This window comes from Colletotrichum orchidophilum, assembly GCF_001831195.1.
Source record: "Colletotrichum orchidophilum strain IMI 309357 chromosome Unknown Scaffold_91.1, whole genome shotgun sequence".
Taxonomy (NCBI): Eukaryota; Fungi; Ascomycota; class Sordariomycetes; order Glomerellales; family Glomerellaceae; genus Colletotrichum; species Colletotrichum orchidophilum.
Window position 1 is genome coordinate 19,095 of NW_019173047.1, and position 20,421 is coordinate 39,515.

Below are 20,421 nucleotides of genomic sequence, written 5' to 3' on the forward strand. Positions count from 1 at the left end.
TGCATGAATTGGGTATCTATCATGTCTCGATACCGTCTCCCAATTGAAACACCGCGAGATATGAAGAAACAGCGATGATGAACTCCTATCGTCCTCGGCTACAAATAGCTTCTTCTTTTGGTCTTGCGTGTTGCTGTTGCTGGCGCAGCTTCATAGGAATATCACAAGGACTTCTACGTCCCACTTCGAGCGAAAGTCTACTCTATAGAATCACGACCCGATCAACCTACTTCCGACCCAGTCCACTTCTGTTCGCCATACACTGCTAGCCCTAGTTCAACGTTAGCCTCAGATTCTAATCCATATGCAGGTGATACGCGACATACACCCTTCATCTCTGCGCATGACTTCGGAGCCCAAGAGGATGACGAGGACGATCGACGCATTGTGGCCACTATGAGTTCATACTAACCGGGGTGCCGCGCAGCAGTTCTAAACGGATTAGCCAGGTGACGGAGGTCACCGACGGGAGGCCACCCAGCTTTAGTGTGCCAGCGTTAAACCAGGTTCCGGCCAAAGCAGAACCTGCTCACTGAGGAAGCGAAAGAGGGCGATAGCCAGGAAGTTTGCGTCTGGAAGGCAATGCACCTTGTAAATGGCGGACGAAAAGATTGTCTCGGCTGTCAACGGTATGTTGACGGTTTCGTGTCATCCCACCATGATTTGTAATGTTTCAGAAGGCTGAGCACCAATTCTTTTTTAATTTTTTTCGATCTCCAGCTGTAGCAGCTGGCGCTTTATGACCATGGTTCTTTGGAATGCCCGACCGCCATGCTCTTCCTTGATCTCAAGTCCGCATCCAATGACCAGGAGAATGAAAGCATTTCAAGGCATAGTATCTTACGTGTTGAAGACATCTTAATTGGTCAATACGATGAGTGACGTGGCTATTGGTATGTCACTTCTATTTTTTCTTAGTACAAGTACAACCCCTTCCATAATTCCCTTGTATCAATCAATACCGGTTTACTTCTTCAGCTTGGTACAGAAGTGGACTTGTAGCGACCCAAGAGACCGGCCTTGAAAAGACCCATTGAAACGGCTGTGAATCTCTTTCCACGGAAGACCCTGCCCTTTTAGCCGAGTAAGAAGTTCATTCTCTTGTTCTGAAAATGCACTCCTTGAACGAGGAGAATGCCTTGTAGACCTTGGCCTATCTGTTGATGATCTCGAGTTCCGACTTGCCGAAAAAGAATGTTGCGATTGTCGTTCTGCGGACGGCTGCTCCCACTGTAGTTGGAATGTTGTTACACATCCATCGGTCATCCGCTTGAGGACTGCATTCCCGAGAGGCCATTCATCATATCGCGCAAGGATGGTTTCGCAGTCTGTGTCGTCATCGGTAGAAGCATGAGAGACCGGCGGAGTCATGATTCCACTTGTTTTTGGTCGCTTTATGACCCGCTCTGACCTTCGTCTTGGCTCTGATGGTGATTTTGATGACGTGCCTTGTGCTTTCAGAGCTCTGCTGGTTCCAAAAGTCTCCTGGAAGTTTCTTTTGCGACATTTGCGTTTTGGCTGACTGCGTTGGTCAGAATTGCCCCCATAGCTCTGGAGCCCTGGTTGAACTCCACCAGCATTGGCTTGATCTCCGACGCAGTCATCGCTGGTTCGATCAGCGCCATCCTTATCGCTAGGGTCCGGCTCCGAATCGACTTCGGCATAAGCGCCAGCCGGTAGTCGTGATTTGCGAGCTCGGCGACGGACTGGAGATAAGGCCGCACGAGGAGTATCTGGTGCTATCGTCTCAGCATCTATATGCATTTCGTCCGCTGAAGGTAACCAATTGCTGGAATGAAACGCCGCTTCTGTGAGAAGCGGCTCGCTTTGGTTGGTTGAGCCTGGGCTACTTTCACTACCATCAACGTTTGGCATCGGATTGAGAGTCTCTTGTCCTGAGATGAGTTGGCGTATGTAATTTTCGGTGCGATAGGGAGTATCTTGACCCGGGGGTGCCAAACTTGAGTACGGCAGTCCAAGTTCGGTCAAAGATGGGCGTTGCATTGTATCGAACTTTTCGGCAGTCCGTCTCGGAGATCCTGAGGTCTCTCCAGCTTCCCCGCTGCTGGATGGCACGACTTGTTGACGTTGCAGCCAGGTAATAAAGTCATTATTGGCCGCTTGACTCCTTTGGGGCAGCTTCTCAGTGTAGGACGGAGCGGTTTCTTCAGGAGGGGTCTCAAAAGTGACCACTGATGCAATCTCGGTCGAGTGTTGAGGTAGACCCGGGTCGGTCGAGTTCTCGGCAACTTGGGGACCTGGATGCGAGGGAAACATTGTGACAGCGAAATTCCCGGACGGCAACGAGGGCAACGAGGCTGGCAGATCGTTGGCAGACCAAGCCACCAGCCCAGGCGAATTGTCGTGCGTGGTTAAGTTCACTGCCACAAGCTCCTCGGCTGGGCCGTGGCCCATATTGCCTGACGCTGGGCAGCGTTCCATCTGCAGGTAGCTCGTGTCTTTTGGAGTGACTGTGTCGTGAATCGTTGCCTCTGAAAGGGATCGGGATGACACGATTGGCTTTTTGTCACTTTGGCTCGTGATCTCATCGCGTGCGGTTGTCGTGTCGTCTAGAGAAGATATCGCGGCTCTTCCCGTCTTTGAACAGGAAAGACCGAGAGTTTGTCTTATAGTTCCATTGGCTGCCGATGGACGCACAACTTGCGCTGGAGCCGAGTAGAATGAAATGTTGTCAAGATTGATGGGCATTGTCGGTTGAACGTTGGGAGGGTCTAAAGATTTGATGTATGAGAATGGGAGTTTCTAAGGTTACCAGGCAGACGCACTTATTTAAGTAGTCGATCTGTAGCAGTGAGTCTAATACATCAACCCTTCCATGTCTGAAAAGGAGGACCGGCGAGCGCGCCAAGATTTACCCCCTGAACCCTAATTACCTGCGCATACAGCGTCTGAACAGTTCAGGCACATTTGTCCCCCGCTGTTCATAGATATTGTCGTATTGTTGCCAATCAGCAGTCACCAGGAATCTTCGCCCTTGTGGATGCCACTTAACCCGAGACCGGCCTCCCAAAGTCCCGTATGCATCTCTCGATAGTTCCCGGAGTAGCCGCTGGCCTGACAAGGTTTCAGAGACAACATCCGCGGCCTGGTATGTCATCGCGAGGACTAAACAGGCTGCATCGCCGTCTAGGCTGCCATTCCGTCGGTCCGAGGCATCATGCGTTGGTCAGGAGGGATGCTGGCCAGGCGGAAGCGCAAGGCAGACACGGATGAAGCCCGCCGTGCCGCAACCGTCGTGATTCATCCATACCAAGAGGCTGGTCCCCAAACAGGCATTCAGGGCGCGCATCTCAAGAGTCGGTCCGAATGTGACTAAGGAGCCTAGGAACGAAATGTTGAAGATCAGTCTAGGCTCCGAGTTCAAGGCGAAGTTGCCTGATCAACCCCCTTGCGTCACCAACTTGCCACCTGGCGATCAGGGAGACGGATTGTGACCGTCAGCGAGCCTAGGCCACTGGACGAGATACGTCCGATGCACCAAGTTATGCAAGACTCGGAAACTCATCGCGCAATCACCAAAGAGGAAGCCGGTTCCAGCAGCGCATGGCGGTGCTCTTCACTCTGCCTCTCATGGTCACACACTCAGCCCGGCCCTCATGCCCAGTTCACAACCGTCCAGACCACCTACTTTCCAGTCAGAACAAGTTCATAATATCGCAATGTGATTTGGAGTCAGACCTAGAGCAGACGCAGCCGGAAAGGGGGGCGCCCGGGTCGAATGAGGCGTCTCGACATAGGGAGAGCTGGAGGCGAGATCACGGCGCGATCGAACCAAGGCAGCAACGTAAGAGACAGGGTCACACCGCCCTCAGGCAAGGGAACGACTCAGGAGAAACAGGGAAGCCGAGTAGTGATTTTTTCGTGGGAGTATTGAGAGGGAAGGTAGATAGTACAATTGCCATCGTCGAAGGACGGCCGCGGCACCGTATTTATGGGCGCCGTCAATTGGCACGGGCAGGGGTGCACGTGCAAAGCGGCGTGGGCGCCATGCCCGATTGGGATATGCCGCCAAACCCGGAGGGGGAAGCAGCGACTTCTCGATTACTAAAACTAAGTACGTTTTTAAAAAAGCCTAGACTAAGCTTTATAAAAAGTTTAATAACTAACGCTTAATTTTTTAATATTTTTATATAATATACCTATTTTTAAAAATATAATAAGCCCGCTATTTTATTTAAAAATATTAGAATTTTAATATTTATATTATTTTTAATATTAAATTAAATAATAATAATATTAAAAATTATTTTTTAAACGGTTTTAATTACTTATATTAATTTATTAATATTATATAAAATATAATTAATAATTAAAAAATACGTTTTAAATAAATTTATATTAAAACTAAAATATTTATAAACGGGGAATATATAAATATTCGTTTTAAATATTTAAATAAACTTTTAATAATATTTTCTTTAAAATATTTTATATTAATTAAGAAATAATATTAGTTAATAAAAAAAGTAATACCGTTTAATAAAAGGCTATTTTAAACCCTTTTTAAAAATTATAATTTAGATTATATTATTTTAATTAAATTAAATATTTTATAATATTATAAAATCTATTTTAAAATAGTAAATTTAATTACTGTTAATAAATAAAAAATATACCTTTAGTAGCGTTTTTAAAAAACGTTTTTTTTAAATTTATATTAGCGGATTTTTATTTCAAAATTATTATATTTTTTTATAATAAGTTAAGAAATATAGCGTAACTTATTTTATTATAATTAGTTTTATTTAAAAAAGGCTAATTAGCTAATTAAGCCCGTATTATTTATAATAATTAAGGCGTAAATAATAAGTAACGAAGTTATTTATTTAAAAATAAAAATAAATTAACGTTAACTAAGTTTATATAAAAAATATATTAATTAAGTTAAAATTAGATATTAAGCTTATTTTAATAATAAATAAAAAGCTAATTTAGTATTTTTAATAAGGGAAGGATAATAAAGGATTATATAAATAAATAATTAATATAACTTAATATTTAAAAAAAACGGAGTTAATAAAAAATAATTCATAATAATAATAAACTTTTATAATTACGTTATAAAAAATAATTAAATAATAAGCTTTTTTAAAAGTTATATAATATTTATTTAAAATTTATAAAATTATAATATAAATAAATTATAATATATACTTTTAAAAATCATAAATAAAAGCTTAAATTAAAAAGAAAATCAAAATAGTTATATTAATATAATTATTTTTATTATTTTTATAAAGGAGTAATATTTTTTTAAATTGATTAAAAAGCTGTATAGCGACGCTAATATAGGAGCGACGCCGGTGTATTAATTTACGACGCTAGTATATTAATTCTTTTAATTTATAACGCCGGTATATTAATTCTTTTTTATAATTAAAAATAATATTATCGTTTTTTATTAAAAGAAATAAAGAAAAAAGATTATTGTTCTTCATTTTATATTATGTAATTAATAAAAAAGATATTATATAAAATAAATAAAAAAACTATATATTATTAATATTTATTAACTTAAAATAACGTTTAATATTATAAAAGTAACGTAAATTACGGATTTAGTTAAAAAAGACGTTATTATATTAAATAAATAACTAAGCTAATAAATAATAAATTTAAATCGTAAGTTAACTTATTATTTATTAAATTTAATTTTTATTAAATTTTATATTTTTATTAACGAATTGTTTATAAATAACGTAAATCTAACTTTTTAATTTAAATATAGTATTATTTCAATAAACGAAGTTATAAAAGACGACGAATTTACGATTTATAATAATATTATATATTATTTATAAATTAAAAATTAAAGAAGTAATTAAAAGCGTTTTAGTTTTTAAAATTTAGAACATAGTTAAAAGCGTTACTTTTATTTATACAATTTTTATTATATTTAAATAGATTATAAATTAATTAATTTTATTTATAATATTACTCATCCTTTATATGGACTTTTATTTATTTTACAAATATTTTATTAAATTAAATATTATTAAAAGAAAAGGTTAATAATTAATATTATAGCTTTATAATAATTATATAAACAATATAAAATTTTCAAAATTTATTAAATTAATTATAAAAATAACTTAATAAATGTTTTTTATTAAATAAAACCTAAATTTAAATTTAAAACAAATTATTAATAACGAAATAATTATAAAATATGTAAAAAAATAAGTTATAAAGAAAAGGCTTATAAAAAAAACGGAAAAAGAATTATAAATATTATTTTTATTAATATATTATACGCTATCGAGAGATTATTAAATTGTTTTTTTAATTATACAAGATTAATAATAAAAAAAATAAATTAATATTAAATTAAAAGCTTAATTTAACTTTAAATTAGCGTTAGCGTAGGGGCTATTTAAGGGTTTTTATATTAATATTTAACTAGTGATTTAACTTAGAATTAAAATTTCTCTTTTCTATTTTATGTAAAGATTAATATAAAAGTAATTAACCCTTTATTACTACGGTTCGATCGAATAAATCACCCTGTGATTACGTAAACTAATAATCTTAAATAATAAAAATAATCATAAAAGAATTTTATTAAAATATTAAATTAAAATATAATAATTTTAAAGCCGTCGGAAGCCCTTAGATAATCTTAAAAATTCGCTAGCTAATTTATAATAAATTATAATAAACTTTCTATTACTAATTAGACTTAAGTTTTAATTAAATAATTGCTAAAAAAAAATTATTAATAAAACCGAATTTTAATAATACGTATTAAGTCGGTAGCGCTATTTTAAAATAAGTATATTAACTATTTATTTCGTTAATATTAAATACTATTAGTTTACGTAATCACAAGGTGATTTGTTCGATCGAACCGTGGTAACGAAGGGTCAATTACTCTTATATTAATCTCTACGTAAACTGGAGAAGAAAGGTTCTAACCGTTAGTTAAATCGCCGATCAAACGCGGATATAAAGACCCTTAGATAGCCCCTATGCTAGCGCTAACTTAAGGTCAAATTAAGCTTTTAATCCGATACTAACTATCTCTCTTTTATTATTAAACTTATATAATTAAAAAAGTAATTTAATAATCTCGTAATAATATATAATACGCTAATAAAAGTAATATTTATAATTCCTTTTCCGTTTTTTTTTTAAACCTTTTTTATTTAACTTATTCTTTTATATATACCGTAATTATTTTATTATTAATAAATTATTCTAAGCTTAGGTTTAGGTTCTATTTAATAAAAACGTTTATTAAATTATTTTTATTATTAATTTAATAAATCTCGAGAATCTTACGTTATTTATATAATTACCGTAAAGCTATAATATTTATTATTAATATTTTCTTTTTAATAATATTTAACTTAATAAAGTATTTATATAATAAATAAAAATCCGTATAAATAATCGTTAATATCGTAAGTAAGATTAATTAATTTATAATCTATTTAAATATAATAAAGATTGCGTAAGCAAAGTCGACATTATTAACTATCTTATAGATTTTTAAAATTAAAACGCTTTTAATTACTTTTTTACTTTTAATTAATAAATAATAAATAATATTATTATATATTATAGATTCGTCGTCTCCTATAGCCTTATTTACTAAAATAATAATATATTTAAATTAAAAAGTTAAACTTATATTATTTATAAACGATTTATTAATAAAAATATAAAGCTTAATAAAAGCTAAATTTAGTAAATAATAAATAAGCCCGCGATTTAAGTTTATTATTTATTAACTTAGCCGTTTATTTAATACGGTAATATTTTTTTTAATTAGATTTATAGTTTACGCTATTTTTATAGTATTAAACGTTATTTTTAATTAATAAATACTAATAATATATAATCTTTTTACCTACTCTATTTAATATCTCTTTTACCGGTTATATAATATAAAATTAATAAAAGTAATCTTCTCTCTTTACCCTTTTTAATAAAAAACGGCGATATCGCTTTTAATTATAAAAATCCCGCCGTTAAATATTAATAAATAATTAGCAATAAAAATCTCTTTTAATTTAATAATAAATCCGGCCTTTTTAAGCTCTTTATCTTCTTTCTATATAAATTTAATATTAAATACGCTTAACGTATCATTAATTTATATATTAATAATCTTATATAATTCTTTTAAATAATTAAAAATTAATAGGTATAGATCGTAAGTTAATATAATTATACCCAGCTATTTAATAAAAAAATCATAATAAATCGCCTATTAATAAGTTCCCGATTTTACTAACCCATATAATAGTTTAAGTATTTCGATAATCGTGCCTTTTAAATATTTATTAATTATCTTTTTTAAAAAGTAAGTAAAGATTTTCCGTATTAAATTAATAGCGGATTATATATACGCTTACGTAATATCCCTACTCTATACGTAATATCCGTCTTTAATAAAAAAAGAATTAAAACTAATATTAATTATTAACTACTTTTTTAAACTGTCGGTAATTACGTAAGCAATTCTACCTTCTTAACGTCGCTATATCCCTAGATTATATAACGAGATTTCTTACATAACGTATTAATTCTTTTATTTTTAATTTCTTAAACTATACGTAACTTAAAGATCTATAAATTAGTATACTTATTTAAATCATATAAAACGAAACGATATACGCCTCAATTTTATAAGGTTTTTATTTTAATAATATTTAAAACCTCGTAAGGCTTACCCTTTATAATAATAATCCCTTTTTTTTATAATTTAAAAGCTAGTTTAAAATCTATTTTCTCTTTAATTAAATAAAAAATATTAATATAATTATTAATTAATCCGTTATAATTAAAAAGTTATAAAATTAAGTTTTTTTAAAGCCGACCTCGCTGCCGTTATAGTAGATTTAATAATTAACTATTTAATTTATGAATTACGACGATTTTATTAAAAACGACTTTTAATTAATCGATTTAATTTTTACTTTTTTAAATAAAAAGTAACTATTTAACCTTTTTTAACTCTTTTTTTTTTTCTTTATAAATTATTTTTTTATTTATTTAATTATATAATTAAATCGCCGTTATTATAACCTTAAGTAATTAATTTTAATCTTTTATAATTATATAAAAGCGCTCGTTAATAAAAATTAATTTATATAGTCTAATTTATTTATTTATAATATTTCTCTAAACCCGTATATTTAAATTTAATAACATATTAAGATTTTATAATATATTAAGCTTATTACGTATTACTAAGGCTTTATTAATTTATATTTTTATTTTTAAATTTTATAAAATTCGTATTACTTTCTTAATTATTTACGTTTTTTAAATAATATTAAATAATAATAGTAATAAAATAATAATTTTTAAATACGATCCGAATATTAAAAATATTAAAATTAAACTTTATAATTTAATAATATCGTTATAATATTTTAATATTACTTATAAATAATTGTTATTTATAAAATTAAGGCTTTTTTTTTTAACAATTTTAAATGCTTTTTTTTAATTATTAATAAGCTCGTTTAATCTTATTAATATTATAATAAGCCTTAATTAATACTATTTTTAATTTAATCCTATACGATTTAGCGTTTTTTTTAAATTCGATAAATTTAAAACTAATTTAAGTATTAATTTATATACCGTTAAGTAGGCCTTAATACATATTAATTTATTACGTTTTTAACGTTATTTAAACCGTTTTTATTTAAAAATTAGTAAAAAACTATTTTATTTAAAAAAAGTAAGTAAATTAATTATATAAAAGACTAGCCGGTTATTTAAATAGAAAACGTTTATTATTATTTCTTACTTAAAATTAAGCTCATTATAGATTTTAAATTTAAATCGCCACGGGCTTTATATATTTATTTAATATTAATAATAAAACTTAATTAAATATTTTATTATCGCGATCTTAACATCGTTATTTAACTATTTAAATAAAATATAAAGTTTTTAAATTAATAAGTAACCGAATTTTTAATAAAAGCACCGTAGTTTAATCTTTATAAAATAATAAATTAATAAAATACCGATTTTAAGCTTTATAAAAGTATAGCCTTATCGTTATTTAATAGTTTTAAACGCTTTATTATTAATAATCCTATTTATAAAATTTTTAAATATAATATTAAAACGATTTATATTTACTAAATATAAAAAAAAATATATTAATAAGTAATATATAAAAAGTTATAATACTAAACTAAGTTTAAATATTAACTATTTTAATCTTAATAATCTATCTATTTAATTTAAATATAATCTTAACGATATTAGCTTTAGCGATATTAAATTTAACTAAATAAATCTTTTTTAAAATTTAAAATTACCTTTCTCCTTTTATTAATTATTTTAAAACTTTTATATTTAAAATAATTTTTTAAAAAGTTTTTAATTTATATTAATTATTAATAAAATAAATCTATACGATCCCTTTTATTTAATTAATTAAATCGTATAAAAAAAGTCTTAACGCTATTATTAAGTTTATTTTCTTTTTAAAATTACCTCTTTTTTTACCTATTTAAAATTAAAAATAAAAGGTTTTTACTTTAAATTAAATTAAAAAGTTTCGAAATTAAATAATTTTCTTATTAATAAATCGTAATTAGTTATAAAAGAAAGCTTATTTATTTAAAACTTCTATAGCTTATTTTTTATTAAATATTAAATAATTAGTTATTAATAAAATAAAATAGAGTTATTAAGTTTTATTTAAAACGTTTAGATCCTTATTGTTACTAATTAAATAAACGGTTAAATCTTTTATATTTTTAAACCTTACGATAAAGTTTATAATTTTTAACGATTTATTTTCGTAATTAATAAGGAATTAATTATATTTAATTAAATTGGTTTTATCGGCGGTTCTTTTTGCCTTTTTATATCGCTTATATATTTTAATTCTTTCTTTTTTTAAATAATTATTAAATTAATAACCCTTTTTTTAATATATATAATATTTTTAAAATCCGTAAAACCCTATTATAAAAAGCTTTTAAAAACCGTTTAAAGTTATTTTTTTATTTTAGCTTTACGATTAGGCGCTATATTTAACTTTTTCCCTTTTATCGTTATAAATATAATTAATTTAATATTATTAATACGGTTTTTTATTAATTTAAAACTATTATTATTTAAATATCTTAATTTTAATATTAAATTTAGTTTTAAATTAAACGTAAAGCGCTTTATAATCGTTAAGTTAGTTTTATAAAATAAATTTTATTTTATTAACTTATTAAACCATAGTTAATAAATAATCGACTTTTTATTTATTAATTCCTTTCATTAATAAAGTTTTATTAATCTTATTAATCCGTAAAATAAGTTTTTTAAAAATCTTTATCCTCGGTTTACTTTTTATCTTTTTTATTATTAATCCGAACGATAAAGCTTTAAATTTAATAAAAAGCTTTTTTTTCTAATCGTTAATTTTAAAACGGCTTTAAAAGATATTAATAATTATAATAAAATCGTTTTAATTAACTATTATATATACAATTTAATAATAATATTCCTTAGCTTTTTTAATAAAAATAATAATAATTATTAAATAATAATAATAATTTTAAATCCTAATCTCTTTATAATTAATATAAAATATAGTTAAAGGTTTTTATAAAACTTCGTATTTTCCTTTTAAATATTTCTTTTTTTTAAGGAACATCTTATTTAAATTAATTAATTATCGTATATTAACCGTTTTTGAATTTAGATTTTTATAACCTATTTAAAAAAAAGTATTAAAGCCGTATTAATTATAATTAATTAATCGTAATTTAATATTTATATTTAGTTAAATAGGGCTAAATAACTTTATTTTTATTAATGATCTATTAGCCGTAATAAAAGTTTATAAAAGTAATAATAACCTTATTTTTAATAATATCTTTTTAATTAATATAAGTTTTAAAATTAAAATAGCTCTGTTTATAATTTTAAATAAAAATTCGGGCTTTTTAATTTACTAAATGAATTATTTAAATTAATTAGTTATTTAATTAATTTACGTTTTAAACTAAATTAAAAAATTAATTACTTAAACCGTTATTATAAAAATCTTATAAAACTATTTCGCTAGCGTTTAATTTAATAAAACCTTATTATTATAAATAAATCCGCTAAATTCTTTAATAATCCGTTTATTTATAAATTTAAACTAATTATTAAGTTAATAACCTAAGTTATTAATTATATAGTAAAATAAAGTTCGCTTAATTAAGTTCTATTTATAATATATTTTAATTATAAATAATAACGCCGTATTAATTTAATTACTATTAAAATCGTCCGTCTCGTTATATAACTAATCTCTTTAATATACTTAGATATTAATAATAATTTATTAATTTAAAATAAACACTCTTACCTATGCCCGGCTTAACTCACTTAAGGTTATATTACGGCCTATATTAAAACTTAAAGCGATCGTTATATTAATTTTTAAGACGTTAAAATTTAACCCGTTTAAAAGTAATAGCGGCAGCCTTTTATCGTTATTTAACTCGTTATTAAAAATTAAATTAATTCCTATACCTTAGGTTTACTTCATAATATTCTTTATATTTACCTTTTATTTTATAAATAAGCTTTTAACGTCGTTTTTAATTATTATAAGCTCCTTTTATTTAATTTAAATAATTTTATTATATTTCATTAAAAATAAATTATAATTAATTTAATAACGTTTTAAATACGTACGTTTCTCCCTAAATAAATACTTAAAAAGTATATATATTTATTAAGCAAATTATTATTATTTAATAATTTATTTCTTTTTAAAAAATATAAAAAAACTATTTTAAATCCGTTTTCAATTTTTTTTTTTTAAAATTACCTTAGCTTTAGTTTTTTTTTTTAACGCTTATTATTAAATTATAAAGATATTTATTATTTTTATATAATAAATATTTATAATAAGCTAATTAAGTTTAGAAATTTTATAATAGCCTCGTTTTTATTTATAAATCGTTATTGAAATAATATTCTATTTATTTATTTAAAAAAATAATAAAATAATTAAAAAAAAGTTAAATTAAATAAGACTTTATAAAGTTTATTTAATATTTTTAATTTCTTTTTAAATTTAATTGTTATATAATAAAGGCTTATTTTTTACGCTTATAAAATTAAATAAATTATATAATTTATTATTTACGTTTTTATTTTATATTTATATTTCGTAAGTTATAAAATAAATATAAATATTACGTAATTCAGTTATAGTTAATATAAATATAAAATAAATAGATTTACGTATTTATTATAAAAAGTAAATAAAAAAAAAAAGTAAAAAAAAAGGTTTTTTAAAATTAAAAAAGGTAAAAAAAAAAGTATTTTTTTAATAATTAGCGGTTAATTTAAACGGTTTTATTAATAAACTGTTTAAAAGTATTATTAATATAATAAACACCTTTTTTTTAATAAAAATTTAAAAAATTAAATTTTTTTTATTTTATACGGCGTTAAAAAGTCGTTTTTTTTAGTTTTTATAAAAGGTTAAAATAATACGATTTTTTTATCCTATATAGTATTAAAAAGTTACCTTTTTTATTTTATAATAGCTTTATTAATTTACGATATTAATTAAATTACTAATTAATATTAGTTTACATAATCATAGGGTGATTTATTTAATTAAACCGTAATAACGAAGGGTTAATTATTTTTATATTAATCTTTACGTAAATTAGAAAAGAGAGGTTTTAACTATTAATTAGATCGCTAGTTAAACGCGGATATAGAGACCTTTAGATAGCCTTTGCGCTAGCGCTGACTCGAGGTCGAATTAGGCTTTTAATCCGACAAACACCTTTTAAAAAACTAAAATTAAAATCTTATATCTAAATAGTTATATATTTATTATCGGATTAAAAGCTTAATTCGACCTCGAGTTAGCGCCAGCGTAGGGGCTATTTAAAGGTTTTTATATTAGCGTTTAACCGGCGATTTAACTTACGATTAAAACTTCTCTTTTCTACTTTATATAGAGATTAATATAAAAGTAATTAACCTTTCGTTACTATAATTCGATTAAATAAATTAACTTATAATTACGTAAACTAATATTAATTAATAATTTAATTACTATTATAAATTAATAAAACTATTATAAAATAAAAAAAGCGACCTTTTAATACCGTATAAAATAAAAAAATCGCGTTATTTTAACTTTTTATAAAAACTAAAAAAAACGACTTTTTAATATTATATAAAATAAAGAATTTCCGGTTTTTTAAACTTTTATTAGAAAGGAGGCGTTTATTATATTAATAACGCTTTTAAACGGTTTATTAACGGAACCGTTTAAATTAACCGTCGATTATTAAAAGAATTTCTTTTTTTATATTTTTTTTAATTTTAAAAAACTTTTTTATTTTTTTTTTATTTATTTCTCATGGTAAATACGTAAATCTATTTACTTTATATTTATATTAATCTTAACCGAATTATATAATATTTATATTTATTTTATGATTTATAAAGTATAAATATAAAAAAAAACGTAAAACGTAAATTATATAATTTATTTAATTTTATAAATATAAAAAACGAATTTTTAATAAAAATATATTAAGGCGCTGCGTAATTAAAAACTAAAAAGATTTTTTAAATAGATTATATTTACGTTTTTTAATAAAATTAAAAATAAAAAAAATAGCTTTAATAAACGTAAATTATATAATAATTAAATTAAAAAAGAAATTAAAAATATAAAATAAACCTTATAAAATCTTATTTAATTCAACCTCTTTTTAACTTTTTTATTATTTTTTTATATAAATAAATAAAATATTACCTTAACGATAATTTATAAATAGAAACGAGGCTATTATAAAGTTTCTAAATTTAACTAGCTTATTATAAGTACCTATTATATAAAAGTAATAAATATTTTAATAATTTAATAATTAATATAAAAAAAAAAGGCTAGAATTAAAATAATTTTTTAAAAAAAAAGATTAAAAACGGATTTAAAACGGTCTTTTTACATTTATTAAAAAAAAAATTTATTAAATAATAGTAATTTATTTAATAAATATATACGCTTTTTAAATATTTATTTAAAAAGAAACGTACGTATTTAAAACGTTATTAAATTAACCGTAATTTATTTTAATAAAATATAATAAAACCGTTTAAATTAAATAAAAAGAGCTTATAATAATTAAAAACGACGCTAAAAGCTTATTTATAAAATAAAAAATAAATATAAAAAATATTATAAAATAGGTTTAAAACGCAGGAATCGATTTAATTTTTAATAATAAATCGAGCGATAATAAAAAGCTACCGTTATTATTTTTAAATAAATTAAATTTTAATATATTAAAAATTAATATAACGATCGTTTTAAATTTTAATATAGGCTATAATACGACCTTAAGCGAGTTAAGCCGGGCGTAAGTAAGAGTACTTATTTTAAATTAATAAATTATTATTAATATTTAAGCGTATTAAAGACATTAGTTATATAATAAAATAAAAAATCTTAATAAAAATTAGATTAATATAGTGTTATTATTTATAATTAAAATATATCGTAAATAAAACTTAACTAAACGAACCTTATTTTATTATATAATTAATAATTTAAACTATTAGCTTAATAATTAATTTAAATTCATAAATAAATGGATTATTACAGAATTTAATAGATTTATTTATAATAATAAGGTCCTATTAAATTAAATATTAACGAAGTAGCTTTATAAAACTTTTATAATAACGGTTTAAATAATAAATTTTTTAATTTAATTTAAAATACAAGTTAATTAAATAATTAATTAATTTAAATAGTTTATTTAGCAAATTAAAAAGCCCGAATTCTTATTTAAAATTATAAATAAAGCTATTTCGGCTTTAAGATTTATATTAATTAAAAAAATATTATTAAAAATAAAGTTATTATTACTTTTATAAACTTTTATTACGGCTAATAAATCGTTAATAAAAACGAGGCTATTTAGTTTTATTTAACTAAATAAGAATATTAAATTATAATTAATTAATTATAATTAATACGGTTTTAATCCTTTTTTTTAAATAAATTATAGAAGTTTAAATTTAAAAGCGGCTAACGTATAATAATTAAACTATTTAAATAAAATCTTTTTTAAAAAAAAAGAAATATTTAAAAAAAAAATATAAAGTTTTATAAAAAACTTTAACTATATTTTATATTAATTATAAAAAAACTAAAATTTAAAATTATTAATATTACTTAGTAATTATTATCGTTTTTATTAAAAAAGCTAAAGAAAATTATTATTAAGTTTTATATATAATAATTAATTAAAACAACTTTATTATAATTAGTAACGCTTTTTAAAACCGTTTTAAAATTAATAATTAAAAAAAAAACTTTTTATTAAACTTAAAATTTTATTATTCGAATCGATAATAAAGAAAATAAAAAATGAATTAAAAATAAAAATCTTTAAAAAACTTATTTTATAGATTAATAAAATTAATAAAATTTTATTAATAAAAAGAATTAATAAACGGAAAGTTAATTATTTATTAATTACGGTTTAATAAGTCAATAAAATAAGATTTATTTTATAAAACTAATTTAATAATTACGAAGCGCTTTATATTTAATTTAAAATTAAATTTAATATTAAAAGTAAAATATTTAAATAATAATAGTTTTAAATCGATAAAGAATTATATTAATAATATTAAATTAATCGTATTTATAATAATAAAAAAAAAAAAGCTAAATACGGCGCCCGATTATAAAGTTAAAACGGAAAAATAACTCCGGACGGCTTTTAAAAGCCTTTTATAATAAGGTTCTATAGATTTTAAAAATGTTATATATATTAAGAAAAAAGCTATTAATTTAATAATTATTTAAAAAAAAAAAGAACCATTAATAAAACTAACTTAACTAAATATAACTAATTTTTTATTAATTATAAAAGTAAATCGCCTAAGGTTATAAACCTTATTATAAAGTTTAAAAATATAGAAATTTTAACTATTTACTTAATTAATAACAATAAGGATTTAAATATTTTAAATAAAACTTAATAGTTTTATTTTATATTATTAATAATTAATTATTTAACATTTAATAAAAAATAAACCGTAAAAGTTTTAAATAAACAGGCTTTTTTTATAACTAATTACGATTTATTAATAAAAAGATTATTTAATCTCAAGATTTTTTAATCTAATTTAAAATAAAAACTTTTTATTTTTAATTTTAAATAAATAAAAAAAAAGTAATTTTAAAAAAAAAATAGGCTTAATAATAGCGTTAAGACTTTTTTTATATAATTTAATTAATTAAATAAAAAGGATTATATAGATTTATTTTATTAATAATCGATATAAATTAAAAACTTTTTAAAAAATTATTTTAAATACGAAAGTTTTAAAATAATTAATAAGAGGAGAAAAGTAGTTTTAAATTTTAAAAAAAATCTATTTAACTAAACTTAATATTATTAAAATTATTATTATTAAAATTATATTTAAATTAAGCGAATAGCTCGTTAAGATCGAAATAGTTAATATTTAAACTTAGTTTAGCACTATAACCTTTTATATATTACCTATTAATACGCCTTTTTTTATATTTAATAAATATAAAAAGCTTTAATATTATATTTAAAAACCTTATAAATAAAATTATTAATAATAAAACGTTTAAAACTATTAAATAATAATAAGGCTATGCTTTTATAAAGCTTAAGACCAGTATTTTTTTAATTTATTACTTTATAAAAACTAAATTATAGCGCCTTTATTAAAAGTTTAATTACTTATCGATTTAAAAATTTTATATTTTACTTAAGTAATTAAATAATAATATTAAAATCGCGGTAATAAAATATTTAATTAAATTTTATTATTAATATTAAATAAACGTATAAAGCCCGCGGCGATTTAAATTTAAAATTTATAACGAACTTAATTTTAATTAAAAAATAATAATAAATAATTTTTTTTTAAATAGCTAGCTAGTTTTTTATATAATTAATTTAATTACTTTTTTTTTAAATAAAATAGTTTTTTATTGATTTTTAAATAAAAATAATTTAAATAATATTAAAAGCGCGATAAATTAATATATATTAAGGCTTATTTAATAGTATATAAATTAATATTAAAACTAATTTTAAATTTATCGAATTTAAAAAAAACGCTAAATTATATAAAATTAAATTAAAAGTAATATTAATTAAGGCCTATTATAATATTAACAAAATCGAACGAGCTTATTAATAATTAAAAAAAGCGTTTAAAATTATTAAAAATAAAAACTTTAATTTTATAAATGACGATTATTTATAAATAATACTAAAATATTATAACGATATTACCGGACCGTAAAGGCTAATTTTAATATTATTAATATTTAAATTATATTTTAAAATTATTATTTTATTACCGTTATTATTTAATATTATTTAAAAAGTATAAATAATTAAAGAAATAATATAAGTTTTATAAAATTTAAAAGTAAAAAAGTAAATTAGTAAAGCCTTAATAGTATATAACGGGCTTAATATATTATAAAATCTTAATATTTTATTAAACTTAAATATATAAATCTAAAAAAATATTATAAATAAATAAATTAGATTATATAAATTAATCTTTATTAATAAGCGTTTTTATATAATTATAAAAAATTAAAATTAACTATTTAAAATTATAATAACGGCGATCCGATTATATAATTAAATAAATAAAAAGTTAATTTATAAAGAAAAAAAAAAGGTTAAAGGAAATTAAATAGTTACTTCTTATTTAAAAAAGTAAAGATTAAATTAATTAATTAAAAATCGTTTTTAATAAAATCGTCGTAGCTAATAAATTAAATAATTAATTATTAAATTTATTATAATAATAACGAAGTCGGTTTTAAAAAAACTTAATTCCGTAACTTCTTAATTATAACGGATTAATTAACGATTATATTAATATTTTTTATTTAGTTAAAAAGAAAATAAACTTTAAATTAATTTTTAAATTTTAAAAAAAAAAGATTATTATTATAAAAAGTAAGCTTTATAAAGTTTTAGATATTATTAAAATAAAAACCTTATAAAATCGAAACGTATATCGCTTTATTTTATATAATTTAAATAAGTATATTAATTTAAAGATTTTTAAATTATATATAGTTTAAAAAATTAAAAATAAAGGAACTAATACGTAGTAAAAAAAATCTTATTACGTAATTTAAAAATATAACGATATTAAAAAAGTAGAATTATTTACGTAATTACTAACGGTTTAAAAAAATAATTAATAATTAATATTAATATTAATTTTTTCCTTTATTAAAAACGGATATTATATATAAAATAAGGATATTACGTAAATATATACGTAATTCGCTACTAATTTAATATAAAAAACCCTTATTTACTTTTTAAAAAAAATAATTAATAAATATTTAAAAGGCACGATTATCGAAGTATTTAAATTATTATATAAGCTAATAAAATCAAGAACTTATTAATAAGCGATTTATTACGATTTCTATATTAAATAGCTAAATATAATTATATTAACTTATAATCTATATTTATTAATTTCTAATTATTTAAAAAGACTTTATAAAATCATTAATATATAAACTAATAATATACTAAGCGTATTTAATATCGAATTTATATAAAAAAAAAATAAAAAGTTTAAAAAAGCTAAATTTATTATTAAACTAAAAAAGATCTTTATTATTAATTATTTATTAATATTTAATAACGGGATTTTTATAATTAAAAACGATATTATTATTTTTGATTAAAAAAAGTAAAGAAAAAAAATTACTTTTCTTAATTTTATATTACGTAATTAATAAATAAAATAAATAAAGTAAATAAAAGGATCGTATATTATTAATATTTATTAATTAAAAATAATGTTTAATATTATAAAAATAATATAAACTACGAATCTAATTAAAAAAAACATTATTGTATTAAATAAATAACTAAGTTAATAAATAGTAAACTTAAATTATAAGCTAATTTATTATTTATTAAATGGGAATTAATATAGAGGTATATAGAATTAATATAAAGGTATGCACCTTATAGCGGTATATATATTTACTATCCTAATTAGCTTAAAATTTTATTATTAATATATTTAGATTTTATTAGTTTATGCCTATATAAATTTTTTTTATTATTATAGTTTTTATATTTAGTATTAATATATATTATTTTTAATAATTAAACCTTAGCGTAATTTACGCCGCTGAGCTGTGGAATATAGCTTTAATAACGTAATATATTTTTTAAAACGTTAATATATAGATATATTATTATCTTTTTTTTTAATTAGTAATTATTTTAATATTAATTAATTTTATAAAGTTAACGATTTTTAATTATATAATGATTTAATTAACGATTTATTAGCCGAGGTATTATAAGAACTACGATTATTATTTTATTATTAGCCTTA

At 22.5% G+C, this 20,421-nt stretch overlaps 1 protein-coding gene across 1 annotated transcript; it reads right to left on the reverse strand.

Moving 5' to 3' along the window:
* Positions 1–1,336: 1,336 nt before the first annotated feature.
* Positions 1,337–2,709, reverse strand: CORC01_09784 (uncharacterized protein; the record flags this gene model as incomplete). Its single annotated transcript, XM_022621413.1, has 2 exons — positions 1,337–1,518; positions 1,575–2,709. The coding sequence occupies 2 exons, from the start codon at positions 2,707–2,709 to the stop codon at positions 1,337–1,339; spliced, it is 1,317 nt and encodes a 438-aa protein (XP_022472027.1).
* Positions 2,710–20,421: the final 17,712 nt, after the last annotated feature.